Consider the following 16,703-nt stretch of genomic DNA (forward strand, 5'->3'; position numbering starts at 1 on the left):
AGCTGTTGGCTGAGATGCTTCAGACCAACTGTGACAACAGCTGACACACACACACACACACACACACACACACACACTTTCTCGTCCGTCCTGACTCCCACACACAGACAGCATTGAGCCCCCCCCCCCCCCGGCGGGGGGACCACATGACACGGTGCGGGGGGGTCACAGAGAGAGCGTCTGTTGTTCGGAGCGTTGGTGACGAGGCGGCGGTGTGACCGTCAGCTGCTCAACTTTTTCTTGCAAAACTCTGTTAAATAAAATCACCATTTAAGAGCTCGACATTAAAGTTTAACTTTCTTTTGAAGGTTTTTTTTATTGATCTATGTATTGATATTTTTAAGTTTAAAAAAATTCAGTAATCTCATAAACTGGGTGAAAAATGTACTTTGAAAGTGAAGGAACTCCAGCAACACTTGTAGTGTTCAAAACAACTTCACTGCAAGATGCTCCACAAACCATCATCAATAAAGGAATAAAAAACTGTTGACGTTTTTTGCGTGTTGTTGTTTAGTCCGACCACAGGAGAGTCACTTTTCTTAGATGTGAAACTCCGAGGCAGCAGACGCAGCTTTTGCTTCATAAACAACAGACCGACAACAGAAGCTGGTCAGTGAGTTTCCTGTCGGTGAACTGAGATCTTCGGGATCGACTTCACGCCCTCAAACTCGAACAGTTTGTTCCTCCAGATGACTGACGCCAAGTTAAAGCTGCTGCAGCCCCGTGAACCTGACCTCTGACCCCTGACCCGCCGCCACTCTGACTCTCAGCCCTGCTGCTTTGAAGCTCGTCATGTCAGCGTGCACTAATGACAGCAGATACAGTCACGCGTCCGACTGCTGGAATATGAAGTGTTAAAGATGAAAAGACCTGCAGTAAATGTCTGCAAGAGTTTCTGCTCTCTGAAAAAATTTCACTTTTTTCACAAAATTAAGATTAAAAATCTTAGAGCTAATCTGAAGAGCGACTCCCGTCCCGTCCCGTCCCGAGTTTATTTTAAAAATATATATATAGCCTAACGCGTATTACACCTTTATTAGAAGAGCATACTTATACATAAGAACTATGCATTCAATCAAATAAAGAGTAAAATATAATGTCGAAACAACTCCAAATATGACAGCTAATGCAGATTTTTGTACATTTTTTTCCAAAGTTTTTATAGTTTCTTTTTCATGTTTTTATTGTAATGTTTGTATACTTGCCTCTTTTTTATTCTTAACTGTTGCATGACTCTAACTTTAATTCCTCCTAATATATTTTTGTTTGCTCCAAACCAAAGCGAATATCCTTGAGAGGGAAAAACTGACTTGGTAATTAACATTATTCTAAATCTGATAATAACTGAGTCTGTTAGCTCAATGCTAACACATAATGGGAACTCCCATTAACAGGCTAAATCTGAACGAGATCAGAATCAACGCGTATGCAGACGATACCGTCCTTTATCGCTCTAATATTCTATGAATTGTATTCACTCTTTTTGGTATGGAATTGTTGTTGTTATTTTTGCTTTGTAATTTCTTTCTCTTGTTTAGTTCTAAATGAAATTTCATTCGGCCTCAGTTTGGGATAATTGTTTGGCTCTTACGTTTCCAGAAACCCTCGTTGCTTCTGCTTTGACTCGTTATCAAAACACTTTGTAAACTCTGTTTTTTAAAGGTACGGTATAAATAAAGATATTATTATTATTATGGATTTTTTTTAAAATGATTAACTGTGAATAAGTATTATTATTATTAATGTATTCATTCATTTAATTGTTTTTTTAAATAATTAACTGTCATTAAAACCTTGAGGTCGCAGAGCGTCTGTGATCATTATCAGCTGTAAATATCTACAAATAATCAACAAATAATCTCTAGTTTCTACAGAAGTTGACGGCATGTTTCTATGATTCTGTTGTCTCATCAGAAGACACAAGTGTGTCCAATCGGGTCCAACAGAAGACGTGTTTAATCATCGGGGTGAAATCCTCGGAGCCACATGGTTCCTGCTGCAGGAAACATGAGCTCATCATCTGTCTGTGCTGGGGGGGAGGAAGGGGTTAAAACCCTCCTGCTGCTCTGCAGGCTGAACGCAGAGACTCTAATTGGTCTAAAAACGGCTTCGAATCATGAAAAGAGAAACCGGAGAGGCGTGCAGGTCCACAGGAGATCCTCATGTTCTCCTCACCCCTGGTTCTGAGGCTGTTTTGGTGGTTTTAGTGGTGATCTGGTGGTTTTTACAGGTCCAGCAGGAACCAGAACTGAAAATTACCCATAAAAACCACAAATCACAGTTTAGTTTCTCCTAATTATCTGTTTCAGCGTCTAAAATATCAATCTGCTTTTTTTTTTTAATCTCTTTGTGTTTTGGGCTGTTTGGACAAAAGAAGACGCGTGAGGACAATCCCCCTGAACGCTTTAGACATTTTATACACGCGTCAATAAAGCAGTTAAAGTAGAGCACGTAAGCATGGCTGAAAACACGCAGAGGAAAACGATGCAGCGGCTGATCCTGATAAAGCGGTTCATCAGAAATCCTACGAAATACCGTAAAGTAAAGTCTGGATTTTTGTGACCATGAATGAATTTGGGTGCATTAGTTCTCTAAGGAAAAAAAACTGCAGTACTTCACAGAGTGAAATACTGTACTCTTACTGCTTTTTTGTTTTAACAAACAAAACGTGATCAGTTTATGAAATACGATGCTGCGTTTTGGGTTCAACTTGTTAGAAATATATGAATGATTTAAAATGAGCTCCACCTCAAACAGCTGTAACATTAGGGTGATGTTTGCACAATAATGTATCAACAATGAGGGTCCAGCGCTATGATAATGCAACACAGTCAAATACTTTTACTTTTGATACTTTTACTGAGTTCAATTTTGATGCAGAACTTTTAATTGTAGCAATGTGTTTAATACAGAGAATTATCACCGTGACCTTAAATTTAAAAGACAATGTGTGAGTCAACCTGCAGCCGCAGCAGAAGTAATACAAAAGGTGGACTGCTCCTTTAAAAAAGGTGGACTGCTCCTTTAAAAAAGGTGGACTGCTCCTTTAGAAAGGTGGAATGTTTCAAACACAGTGACAAACAGCCACATGGTGTGTGTGTGTGTGTGTGTGTGCGCGCGCGCGTATGCTGCGCGCGCGCGTTGTGCGTGTGTGCGTGCGTGTATGTATGTATGTGTGTGTGTGTGCGTGTATGTATGTGTGTGTGTGTGTGTGTGTGTGTGTGTGTGGGTGTGTGTGTGGTAGTACTTCAGTTTGAGTATGGGGGGGGGGGGGGGGGGGGGGGGGGGGGGGGGGGGGGGGGGGGGGGGGGGGGGGGGGGGGGGGGGGGGGGGGGGGGGGGGGGGGGGTGCATTCCAGTGTGCTGACTGCTGCGACACATGGAAACCATTACAGACTGGGAGGCCGAGACTCTGACCGACAACAGATCCAGTTTAACAATCGACCACAACATTTGACACACGTTTCACTGCAGTCATGTGACTCACACTGAGTCACGTGACCTCCAGCATGCAGCGCAGGCACGTTTGTAACACCCGAAAACATAATAACACCCGAAAACATAATAACAGCCGAAAACAACAGCGGAAAAAAAAAACGTAATAAACCACAAACATTATAAAAATCTGCAGCGTTTTATGGAACAATCCAACAAACGGACTAAATTTACAACAAACATGGAGGCAGCTGCCAACTAACCGAAACCAAAATGTAACATCTACTGTATATATTATTATATCTAATGTAACTGTGTTTCTACTGATTCTGTGTTTCTGCTGATTCTCTCTGTGTTTCTACTGATTCTCTCTGTGTTTCTACTGTTTGACTGTGTTTCTACTGATTCTCTCTATGTTTCTACTGATTCTCTCTGTGTTTCTACTGATTCTCTCTGTGTTTTCTACTGATTCTCTCTGTGTTTCTACTGTTTGACTGTGTATCTACTGATTCTCTCTGTGTTTCTACTGATTCTCTCTGTGTTTCTACTGTTTGACTCTGTGTTTCTACTGATTCTCTCTGTGTTTCTACTGTTTGACTGTGTTTCTACTGATTCTCTCTGTGTTTCTACTGATTCTCTCTATGTTTCTACTGATTCTCTCTGTGTTTCTACTGATTCTCTCTGTGTTTCTACTGATTCTCTCTGTGTTTCTACTGATTCTCTCTGTGTTTTCTACTGTTTGACTGTGTTTCTACTGTTTGACTGTGTTTCAACTGATTGTCTCTGTTTCTACTGTTTGACCTCTGTGTTTCTACTGATTCTCTCTGTGTTTCTACTGATTCTCTCTGTGTTTCTACTGTTTGACTGTGTTTCTACTGTTTGACTGTGTTTCAACTGATTGTCTCTGTTTCTACTGTTTGACTCTCTGTTTCTACTGTTTGACTCTGTGTTTCTACTGATTGTCTCTGTGTTTCTACTGTCTGGGTCACATGTGTGTTGAAGTGGCTCTCTCACTTCACGGTTTCCTCTCTGTGTCTATTTTCAGCAGCTGTCTGTGGAGTCGGAGCAGAGCTCAGCTGTCCTGCCATCAATCAGCTCGTACCGCACACTTTCAGGCTACGAAACGAGGCGTCACCTGCGACTGCAATGAGGAGCAATTTGACGTTCAGGATTTTGCCCAAAGATACTTAAAACGTGCTGAGAGTGGGGGTCGGGGATCGAACCGCCGACTTTCTGAAAACATAGTGACTCGCTCCACCTCTGACCCACAGCCACCAAACAGCTTTCAGTGTGGATTGGGGAATTATAAGGTTGAAAAATTACAATTCTGCCCTGAATTTTCAAAAGGTCCTAATTTGAGATGCTATATTTTAAATTTGAAATAACCTTTGTATTTAGCTGAGGTGTAATATCCGTTATATTCTGTAAACATTACAGGTAGATCCTGAAGATCTGGGGCTAGAACGTGGATACTCAAAGAATTCAAGGTGGGTTTGAAAACAATTGAAGGGGTTTTAATTACAGATGATAACAATTAATCAAAGATTGAATAATCTGTCATTAAGAATTTAATCCAACATGTGAATGTAATCGATAGGCTGCACAGTGCCGTCAGAGAATAGACTAAATGTTGCTGTGAGCTCTGACTGAGGACAAAATGCATTTGCTATTGTTTAAAATAAGCAAAGTTTTGGTTTTTTTTCCAAATAATGATTAATCAATTAAGGAAAGTGTTTACAATCTTAGTTTTACGAGGTCAGTAATTACCAGTAAGTAGTTTATAGAATACTTCATAGATTGACTGACTACCAGTGACTGCAATAGTTTTTTAATTTCATAACGGCTTTGCACTGTCTGTTTTGTTTACTGAACCAAATAAAAAAAAACATTTATTTGAAAAAGTTAAACTGTACAGGAAAAATATCACCTACATATGACATGGTTAAATTTAAAGCTTAAAGTTGATTTTTGATGTGATGAATGTGAACAAATGAACACTGAGAGGTGATGAGCTTCTACAAACACACGTGAACCAATCAGCAGCTGTCGTTCACACCTGCAGCTCCAAACACACCTGAGACCATCAACAGACACCAACTCCAGTATGATCCCAGTCCACCTTAAGTGTCTCATTCACTGTTTTCATGTCACCTTATTTTAAACGCAGTTTAATGTTATAACTCCTGGAAGTTTTACATTAATGAACTTTGTCTGCAAAGAAACAAAAAGATGCATATTTACTTTAATAATTCTGTGTTTTATTACGCGCTATAATTAATAATTAATAATTTTTTATTAATATTTTCAGGTGTTTTTATGTTACTTTTCTTTTGGTGTAGACTCATTAATGTGTATGAATCCATAACAATGATAAAACCTTCCTCCTCATCTTCATCGCTGCAGTCTGACCTCTCGGAGTGCCGCTCAGCTATGATGCGCACTCTATTTAACAACTGTGCGTAAAATGTGCGTAAAAGCTCTCCAGAGCGCAGCGCGTTTGTGCGGTGCGTCACTCACCGATAGAGACCAGCCTGATGTGCTCCCTCTCCAGGAACTCGAGCGCCACGGAGACGTTTTCCAGCTTCATCTGCCTGAAGTTGGGCCTGGAGTGATACTTTCTGTACATCTTCTTCTGGCTCAGTACCTCCAGCAGCCCGATCAGCTTCAGCCCGTCGCTCAGGTCCTTCTGCAGGTCGTTGATCCGCTTGTTGATCACCTTCAGGTGCTCGTTGCACCACCTGGTGAAGGTGTTCTGCTGGATCTTCTTCCACGGAGCGTCCTCGGCCAGGTCCTTCTCGGTGGCCGGCATCTCCTCCTCCTCCTCCTCCTCGCCGGTGTCCGCGGGGCTCTGGTAGAACTGCGGCGGCAGCTGCGGCTCCAAGTAGCTGCTGTTGCTCATCATGGTGCCCCCCTTTTATAGGAGCCGAGTGGGAAGAGAAGAAAAGGCAGAAAAAAAGAGAAAACAGGGAGAAAGAGAGGAGCGGAGGGGCAGCGCACAGCCTGCTGGGAGTGACACACTTCACCAGAGTCTGAGAGAAAGAAAGCGTGCGCTCCGGTATGAGATCCAGATCACTTAATCCGGTCCGGGAGCAGATCCACAGTCAGATAATCCAGTCCGGAGGGGGGGCTCATCCACTCCCGTGGCGATGAAATATGAAGGAAGGAGACAAAAAGTAGAGAAAGAAGTTTAGTTCCTCCGGACAGCCTCGCTCCTGTGCCCGGGTAGAGACGCGCAGCCGGCGGCCTGCAGAGAGTCTGGAGTGCGGGTCGGGTGGAGCAGGACTGGATGGAGGCTTAAAAAGCTCGGCGTCACTGTGCTGGACTCCCAGGAATGCCCCCTCCATGACCATATACTACTGCAGCCAGGGCATCCTCGAAGCGCTCCGAGATACGGGGGCCAAAGCTCATTGGGTGTCGGCGGGGCAAGGGGGCGGAGACAGCCCGGACCCCCCCACCGACAGGACCCGGGGCTCCGCAGTGACACCTCCGGGTATTTTTAGAGGCTCCAAACCGCGGAGAGAGACCGGGGGCCCAAAGCTGCTCATAAACTGGTGTGAAGAGGAAAACATGACGTCACCTGAGGACAGCCAATCACGTCACAGAGTCACAGTGTTTACTGAATCTTCACAAAATAAACCAGAGGGTCAAATCAGTATTATTTGTATTGTTTGTTGTAGTCCTGGTTGTATTGTCCTATTGTCCGAGTTGGGAAGTCTTGCTTTAGACTTTTTTGTGTTTGTGCTCTTTTTCACCTTTTTTATTTATTTATTTTTATCCATTTTACTTCCTTTATTTGTGGTTTGATTGCTTTTATTGTGTCTGCTGTTGTTTTTGGTCTATTTCTTTGTATAATCTTATATTGAAATTATGTGTCCTGCATCTTGCATTATTTGTCCCCTGGTTTTAATTTGATCCTAACTCTACCCTAGTTTCATTTCGCTCGTGTTTCATAGGACTGTGTGGCTTTCCAGTGTTGTATCGCCATCTGTGGATCCCATTTCTGCTTTGCTCTGTTTGTCAAACACTTTGTCAACTCTGTTTTTATATAGAAATACAGTTGTTCCTTTTATGAGCTTTGAGGTGGTAAAGTGGGAACAACATGAAGCAACAAAGAGGACGGGCTTCAATTTAATGCTGAGAGCATTTAAATAGGAGGCTGATCGCAGTTTATTTATATTTTTTATATTTAATCTAGGTAAATCTACTTAGCAGTAAACATTAACATCATATTACACTTTACGTGTGGTCAAAAATTGATATTTAATACGTGAATTAATAAAAGTTTCTTCCAACTAACCTAATATTGACTTTTGCCGCCGTGTTTCTGCGTTTATGACGTTGCATCGGCGCCTCATGTTGTAAAATCAGGTTGTTGTCAGTGAAAATATTCTGGCTGCTGCAGAATTCAGTTTGCTATCTTAAACAAACTTACGTAACTTTATGTTCAGTTTGTAACTTTAAAGTAGGCCTAAGCAACATGGCAGCGCCCAGCCATGATTCCTATTTTAAACCTAAACAGCATAACATGCTAACTCATTATAACAGAGTTTTCCTTTTTTTCAGCCAAGTACTCCTTAAAAGAAAAAATACAATTATAGTAAATATAATTATAGCATTATGAGGCAAAATGTAAATTTACTTCTCTCTAATGGGGTCACATTCAGATGCTTACTATAATAAACATCCAAAGGTACAAATACATTCTCTGAAAATATATTTTCATCATCATCTTCCTCTGCAGGGAGATCACATTTCTGTCATCATGGGAGTAAAACAGCAGCCCTGAGACCCTGATGTGTAATTATAGAGTCAAACCAAAATTAAAGCTGTGACTTACTCATGACGCTCTCGGAGGATTCACAGCTGAGGGGGGACACGAGGTTAATAATAACAGTACGGATATATCTACGTATCCTCTGTGCACAGAGGAACTTGGGCCTCAAGCCTACAAATTATAACTCATAAATAAATTATTTCATGTCAAGAAATAAATTGTGCACACAAGTTCTAATCTTGTCACAAGATGCATATCGGAAATGTAACGTAACATGGTAGAACATGATATAAAACTTAACGTACCGAAGAAGCAAAACACAACAAAACAAAAACTTAGAAAATGAAATGTAAGATGACATGAAATGGCATCATGTAATGTGCCATAATGCATTACATTACATGATAAAACATAACATAGCATAAGACAATGTAACATGGAACAACAAATCACAAAAATATAACGCTGCACAAAAGAACACACATATAACATGTCGTTACTGTGCATAACATAATATCAAAATAAGAAAGCAATAAAATAATTCACTTACATTCAGAGACATAGCTTCTGTAGAAGTTGCATTACTGCTGAACTTGATATCACATTTTCTGAAAATTTAGAGTAAAATAAAAACACAAACATACATCCACCTGCAATGGACATTAAAGACAATGATAAACTAGTTTTTATTATTTAGGTCATTTACAAAATGTACAGGCCCTTTGAACATAATAAAAACTCATTCAGACATCAATGTTGTGCAGAGACGTCACAGATACACTAAAAATGTTCAGTCCTTTACAGAATCAGACAGATAAATACAGAGAGGAACAGATCATTTAAAAACAGAACAAACAGCAGCCAGACTTTGACATGCTGGTTTAGTTTGACTCAAAATTTAGACATCTACAAAAAAGCAAAGTGCACACAGCACACCTGATGGCAATGTCAAAGCCAAAAGACAACCCACAGAAATGCAGCCGTTAGCCTACACAACTAAGCAAAAGAGTAATCTGAAAACCAGTCAGACATTTTGGAAATCCTCTTATTCTGTCAGTTTCACCTCTAAATACAGAGATATGTCTGTGGTTAGCCTAGCTTAGCATAATGACTGAAGACAGGGGGAAACTGCTAGCCTAGCTTAATCTTACTTTCATTTAGCTCACTAGATTTCCCTATATCTTTTGTGCTGGGTTTATTAAAATGTTTGGTATAACACCATGTTAGCTACAAATAAAGCATATCACATAACTGTCTGGCTACAATTACAACAGCTAACTACAAATAGCTAACAAATAGTTGGCTAACTGTTTGTTACTATCATGACCTAAACTAGCTAAAATAATTAACATAATAACATAATTATTATGTTAGCTTCACAAGATAACATGTAAATTTAAAAGTTGTTTGACAGTTATTTTTTTTCTCTTTTGCTAAAGCTAGCCTAACATGTTTCCTTCTGCTAAGCTAAAAAAGTTGTATTTCTATTAATGTTACCTTCATATGGCTAAACTTGCACTTTTACACCTCCCCCATTTTTGTACGAAGCTAAATTAAACTTTTTGGCTGTGTGCCACTAACCTAAACAAAAAAAACATCACTTATCACTCTTTATATGGCTAACCACAAATTGCTAGCATAAAGTTGGCTAACTGTTAGAAGTCACCGTGACCTAAGCGAGCTAGAATAATTAACCCCAAACAGTAGTACTATTTTAGCTACACTAGCTACCCACAAAGACAAGATAACATGTAAATTGGAAAGAATTGAAGTTGTCTGAAGGTGATTTTTTTTCCTCTTTTGATGAAGCTAGCTTAGCATCTTCCTCCATGCTTTGTGCTAAGCTACACTAAACTAAGCCAAGATTCTGTTTCGTCTCTTTACTGACACAGAGCTGAAACTGACACCGAGGGAGACAGACAACAAAAACATTTAAAGCATCTGACTTTTTTAACTTGTAACCACAAAGTAGTAATAAAACAGTCTAAAGTAACTATCGGAAGAATTGGATTACAGCGCTCATGCTACCACTGAAATACTCAGTGAGCGTTGTCTAAGTCTACAGCTGCTACAGTGTCTGAATCTACTCGTCTAGCGTCATGCAAATTTACTACATTTCTCTAAATCTAACATGCAACACTGAGCTGTCTTCAACTAGCTAACGTTTGTCTGGACACCACTAAACTAGCTAACGTTTGTCTGGACATTGCTACCGACTTAACATTTGTCTGGACACCGCTAAACTAATGTTTGTCTGGACACTGGTAAACTAGCTAACATCTGTCTGGACACCGCTAAACTAGTTAACATCTGTCTGGACACCGGTAAACTAGCTAACGTCTGTCTGGACAGTGCTAAACTAGCTAACGTTTGTTTGGACACTGCTAAACTAGCTAACGTTTGTTTGGACACTGCTAAACTAGCTAACATCTGTCTGGACACCGGTAAACTAGCTAACATCTGTCTGGACACCGCTAAACTAGCTAACGTTTGTCTGGACACCGCTAAACTAGCTAACGTTTTTCCTCTAAGGATGGATTGGTATACATTTCTGATATCAGCATTCAGGATTTAACTGAATTATAACAAAATCATGTACATCTACATGTATTTCGAAATTTTACTGTTTCAAATGTTTGTTTTACAAAAATGAAATCTCAGATTTGTCCTTTTACACATTTTTAGTTTTAAGAAATGTTTGACAGATCGTTCTCTGTACGTTTTGTAGATGTGATCGAAAGTGAAACACACCCATGAGGAGAGATTTCATGCCAGTATTGTTAAATGTTAGCTGGAAAAGGTATTTCGTTTATTTCTTTAGGTATTTCTTCATTTCCAATTGCAAATTTACGAAATCAAATATAAAGTCAAATCATTTTGTTTCTGTTTTTCTCTTGTGAAGAAAAAAATACATTTACATTTAGAGTAATAGGAAAAATGTCCAGAGCTGCATTGTGTTGTGCTGTGTTGTCCGAAATGGGCAAAGAAATCCATAAAAAACAGTTTTGTAACAGATTGATTGTGCATTCAAACACAGCCACTAAGAGAGGTTTTATGACGGTAGCCTGTTGTTAATGTTTCCTTTACCAAGTGCAAAATTGTCAGAAAGTTGTAAGGAATCTTGTATTAACTTAAATCATTTTGTTCATCTTTTTAAAAAAACAAACAAACAAACAAACAAAAAACACGTACTTTAGAGTAGGCCTAATGGGACAAACATTCAGAGTTGTTTCTTCCGAAATTCCGAGATTTCTGTGTTCTTGTGGCAAATTAAAGGACACAAATTTCTTTATGTTTTTGGATCTGAATTGTGATCTGAACTCAAAAAGAAAAAAAACAAACCTTTATCCCGTGATAGAACGGAAACGTTTACATAATGTGTCCTCAGTCAGATGCATTGATACTTATTTTAGGTGGAAGTCAAGCATCAGCTGTTTATCAGTAAACAAATGATCAATCCATCCCCATCCTCTAATTCTACTGCAACATTACTGGGCAAACTTTTGACAAAACCTCTGAACTACAGTCTATCAGCTGTAATAAAAATAACTTTCTTTAAATCCACTAAGAATCAAACTGGAACTATTCTATGTACAGTACAGTACAAATCATTACCACATAATTAATCTAAAAAGAAAGCTACATCAGTACAGAGTGTACAGAGTGACATTAGCATGCAGCTTCAGGAAGATTTTGTGTTTTACAGAAAACAACAAAGAAAAAAAGTAATAAAAAGGACAACCAGCTGATTAACAATTCTTCAGTTAGCATCCGTTCTCAATTTTTGTACTATCATTCACAGTCCAGTCCAGTCCAGTCCAGTACAGCGACACAAATAAAAACTACAACAAATCAGAGTCAATGATATGGAAGCCCAGATACACGACCAAAATTATAATAGAGGGAATGTTAGAGAGAATCCAGTGAGTCAAAGTTAGGATATAATAAGCCAAGGGTATTTAAAAAATCCAGTTGTATTTGCTAAATTAAAATTTTCAGACTCCATAAATCCAATTAATGACTTCCAAAGTAAGGAATTGTGAGATATTAGTTTACTGTGGGATAGTAATTTAAGTCAAACATATGGCTTACTTTCTTCTTAATTTAAACATTCAAATATTGACCGAATTTTGTAAAATTTGGAGTCCTTTTTTTTAAAAAAAAATTTTTATCTTCTAGTTTTGACTCAGTTTGTTAATATTCTGACTCTGATCATCAGTCTAACTTTAAAATGATTTAGAAGTACCACGAATATCATCTTATGACATTTTTTGCTCCATTTTCTTCTCTTTGTGAAAATCGAAATTTTGACTTGAAGTAATTTTCACTTATAGTCAAAATCTTAATTTGATGGCATGGTTTTTAACTTTCCATCAGTTTTTTGTTTGTGTCATCCTTTATGTTTTAGTATGTTTTGTTCTAAGTGGAAATGGAAATGGCCTTCCACATATTACAAAGGAAACACCTGCAAAATAAATATCAGCTGCTTCAACATGTACAATTTGAACTAGCCGTCTCTTTAACACCAAACACGGTGTGACATTATTTACAGGATGTATTTCTCAGTTTGTCCACCGTTCTAATCTGATTAAAGTAACTACATGGTAACAGTCATGCAAAAACGATATAAAGGTCTAAGTGACACATGCTTTTTATCATTTAAAACAACACAGGGCCGAATACATCCAAATTAATGTCCTGCTATTAACCACAATGTATATATCACTTAATCATCAAATGCTACATAAATAATTCTAATTTTAAATTCCTACATTTTATTTAAGGCCTGCTTTGTCAGATTAATGCCACTTCATCTGTCATGTACACAGTTCATCACAGTTCAGTACAATGTTTCAGATATTTTATCTGCACCAAGCAGAGCGAGGAGGGAAGGTTTTGTTATATATTTAAATTGTCAAGTGTCTTTTCACTAGTTCTTGTATTTAAACTGGAATGTCTTTTTTTTCTGAAGTTGTTATTAATTGGTCGCATGCATCATCACAAATTAAGACACTTTAAAAGAGTTTTTAACTTACAGAGCCTACCTGACTCCAACTTAAACAGGATCACAGTCATTTGAACATCTGATTATAATTTCTATTTTGGTCACCACTTAAATGTAAACGTATATCAGGCGTCTTTAAGGATCCATTTATAAACTGAAACTTATCTATGTGCAAAAGACTTAATCGCCCTCAATAAGAAAGTAGAAACATAAATTATAAATAAACAAAAGAAAATATGTTCATTCTGACCCGTCACAATAAGGAAGATCTGAGATATCTTTGAGAGTTTCAACCAAATAAAACAAAGGCAAAGGCAGGAACACAGATCTGATAGGCATCCCCCTATAAAGGCCCATTCAGACAGGATTTATTTTTCTATGTCTTACTTTAAACAGACAAAATACTATCAAATTTGGAGATGTTTATGGTCTGTTAATTTTTTTATATGATTATCTCTATGTTAGAACTAAAGCAGCCATTGATTTTGGGTTCCAAAGGAAGAAACTAGAAGTAAAGGTGTCCCACAGGGCTCTATTCTTGGTTCTCTTTACATAAATAATACACTAAATAAATCACCCAAAATGTCCAGATTTGCTACCTAAACTCACTCTAAGTAAAGTCACTTAAATTTTACAGAAATTCATTTCTTTACTGGTGCTATACAAAAACATATTGGCTCCGTCGGTCTCATTTTAAGGTTAGTGAAAGTGTACCGCAAGGCTTTATTCTTGGTCCTATTTTATTTTCTATATTAAATATCTCTGCCCTGCCTAAACGGGAGTCTGAAATGAAACATCATCTGCATAAATAAGACAGAATTTACATGTATAGTAACAGCAGCAGTTACACTACCTTTCCAAACATTTTGAAAAGATTTTCTTTAACGTATGCTGCTCTCCCAGCTTTCACCAAAAAAAGAAAAGAAAAAAAAAACATTGTCCAAAAAATATCCCTCTAAAATGTAAAGCGACTCCGGCTCAATCTGAGCTTAAACTGGCACAGTGAAATCAGTCAACACAAATAATCTCTCATTGGAATGATTCAGCTCCAACAAAAACCTTTCTGAAGTTTAAAAAAGTGCTGTTTTACTGCTGTAGATGTACTCATTACCTGTTTGGTACTATAAACATACAAATACGGACATTTCAAATTGATCTGTAAAGGGATAGGAAGGTAAAATAAAGCTGATTATTTCCTTAAATCTGCTGTTTTCTTCATGCTACAGAACAAATCTGTTAAATAATCCACATTAATAACAAACACATAATAGCATTAAGCGACTAAAGCGGAGTCAATGTATAATAAACAATCAGATTTTATCTGCTACCGTTATCGCCACCATAAACTCAGCAAGTGCAAAATATCTTAATCCAGCATGAAAAAGTAAGGCAAATCATTTTAGAGTTGAAACAAATATCGACAAATAAAAATCAACTGTTTGGCTGATTGTTGTAATACGAAACATTTGCTGATTTTTCTCTGTATGAGATCTTTAGAAATGAAACCCCTTTTGGTTTTTTGGACTTATTTTGATTAACCAATTAAATCGATTGGAGTCTGCAGCTCTTTTATTAATAAACTAACGTGGTGATTCTCAAACAGCTGCCGTCATGAGTCAGATTTTTGGATTTCATTCATTTGCTCGGTTGATTAAGTCTTCTTCATTGACTAAAAGCTGCATTAAATGTTTTTTTTTATATTAAAATGTCTCCTGTTATGTGAAACAGACACTGATACTGCTGATCCCACTGAAAACCAACAGCTCAGTCCTGACCAGAGCTGAAAGGAGAGTAAATATTGAACACTGAACACCTGGATGGGGTGACTGTTGATCTGAGCTGGCGTTTACCACCAGAACTCAGTTAGTGAATCTCTAAAGTTCAACAGTTTTAATGCTGCAGCATTTTCACAATTTGTTTGTTGGTCCAGAGTTTCTGTGGAAAATAGTAGTAATAGTAGTATTAGTAGTAATAATAGCTACAGTTCAGCTGATTCAGTGATTTATTTTAAGTCCCTTCTTTAAACATACTTTAATCAAAGAGCCTTTCATAATTTTACATAAGCTCATTTTTTCCCTTGGTTCTATACACTGAATTGTTTTGCTTTTAAAACCTGTTGATTTTGTGACGTGTTTTATGTTTCTGCCTTGTGAAACACTTTCTAATTTGAAAAGTGCTCTACAAATAAAGATTAATTGTAGTACTTATTATATTAGCTAAAAAATTTTTTTTCATTTTTTCAAATGAATTTTGAACTACTTACCAAAGAGTGCGCATGTTGCTCTACAATGAGGTGTCATTATCTTCGTGTCTCCCTCAGAAAGAAAATAGTTTTTATTTCAAATATTAAAGCAGCAGCTCTGAGTGCATTTTATCTCTTTTTCAATCAGTGAAATCCATTAAAGATTTGATACTGCAGGAACACATTTTACTATAAACAGTGTAGGAAATTAAAAAACTACATTTACTCAAGTAAATAACATTCTGAAAGGAACTTTTCTATACTATGCTACTTTACAGGGAAATATATTCTGTTTACTCCACTACATTTATTTCACAACTTAAGCTACTTTGTAAGCTTAGATTTTACATAGAAATCATATATTAATGAATGGCCCTTTTTAAATAGATAAAACTACTTAAGTAGTCAGAATTAACTCCTCCTCAACCTGCAACATTAAAATACTGCATTAATGGAAAAAATATTATTTATATATATGATTTATTCTAATAATATGAAGCTCTGACATGAGCTCTTCTGCATTTTGAGAATTTCTTTTCATAAATTAAGCTGAAATAATAAAACTTCTGTACTTCTACTGAAGTACCACTTGTGAATGCAGGACTTTTATTAATAACATTTTTTTACACTGTGGTATTAATGGATTATTTAAGTAAAGGACCAGAGTACCTTTTCGCTGGCTGACTGAGCTCAACAGTTTCCTCTGGCAGCAGTAAACAGAACACCTCTGCGACGAAAATCCACCTGAAATCACTTCATAAAGATGGTTATTTTTTTAAATGATAAAAACCTTTCAATGAACGCAGGATGAAAGCTTCCAGTTGGATTTTTGGATCATGACGGTGGATGTTTGACCAATAAATCGACCAGCTGACCTTCTGCACGGCGACGGCGTCCTGCAGGAAGAGTTTAGAGTCTTCAACCATCTTATTGCTTTTCCCTCCAAAACTCACGGACGTCGGAGGCCTCTGGGTGAAAACATCTTGGCGAAGCGACATCAAGCAGACATCAGGACAGCAACATGTATGAGGGCGGCGCTCAATGGGTGACAGCATTCCCAGAGTTCCCAGTGAGGTCACTTCCTGTGCAGTCCTCAGGCCCGTGTGAAGCTGGGGACAACCAGAACTACAACGGCTGCCACGGCAACCGCTGCCACCGCCAGGTTCCAGCCTTCAGCGTCTCTCTGGTGGGGAGAGGGAGGAAGTGATGTCAGAGGAGTTACCTTAACCCTTAGGGGAGATTTCATTT

General features: G+C 38.1%; 1 protein-coding gene across 1 annotated transcript in view; it reads right to left on the reverse strand.

The window, feature by feature from the left end:
• LOC121961110 (filamin-C-like) overlaps positions 1–6,785 on the reverse strand; it is a 52,700-nt gene extending 45,915 nt beyond the window's left edge. Inside the window, 1 exon segment of the mRNA XM_042510975.1 lies at positions 5,952–6,785. Coding sequence (XP_042366909.1) covers positions 5,952–6,336 — 385 coding nt within the window. The 5' untranslated portion in view covers positions 6,337–6,785.
• Between the last annotated feature and the right edge of the window lie 9,918 nt (positions 6,786–16,703).

The sequence above is a fragment of the Plectropomus leopardus genome, chromosome 22 (genome assembly GCF_008729295.1).
Source record: "Plectropomus leopardus isolate mb chromosome 22, YSFRI_Pleo_2.0, whole genome shotgun sequence".
NCBI classification, from domain to species: Eukaryota; Metazoa; Chordata; class Actinopteri; order Perciformes; family Serranidae; genus Plectropomus; species Plectropomus leopardus.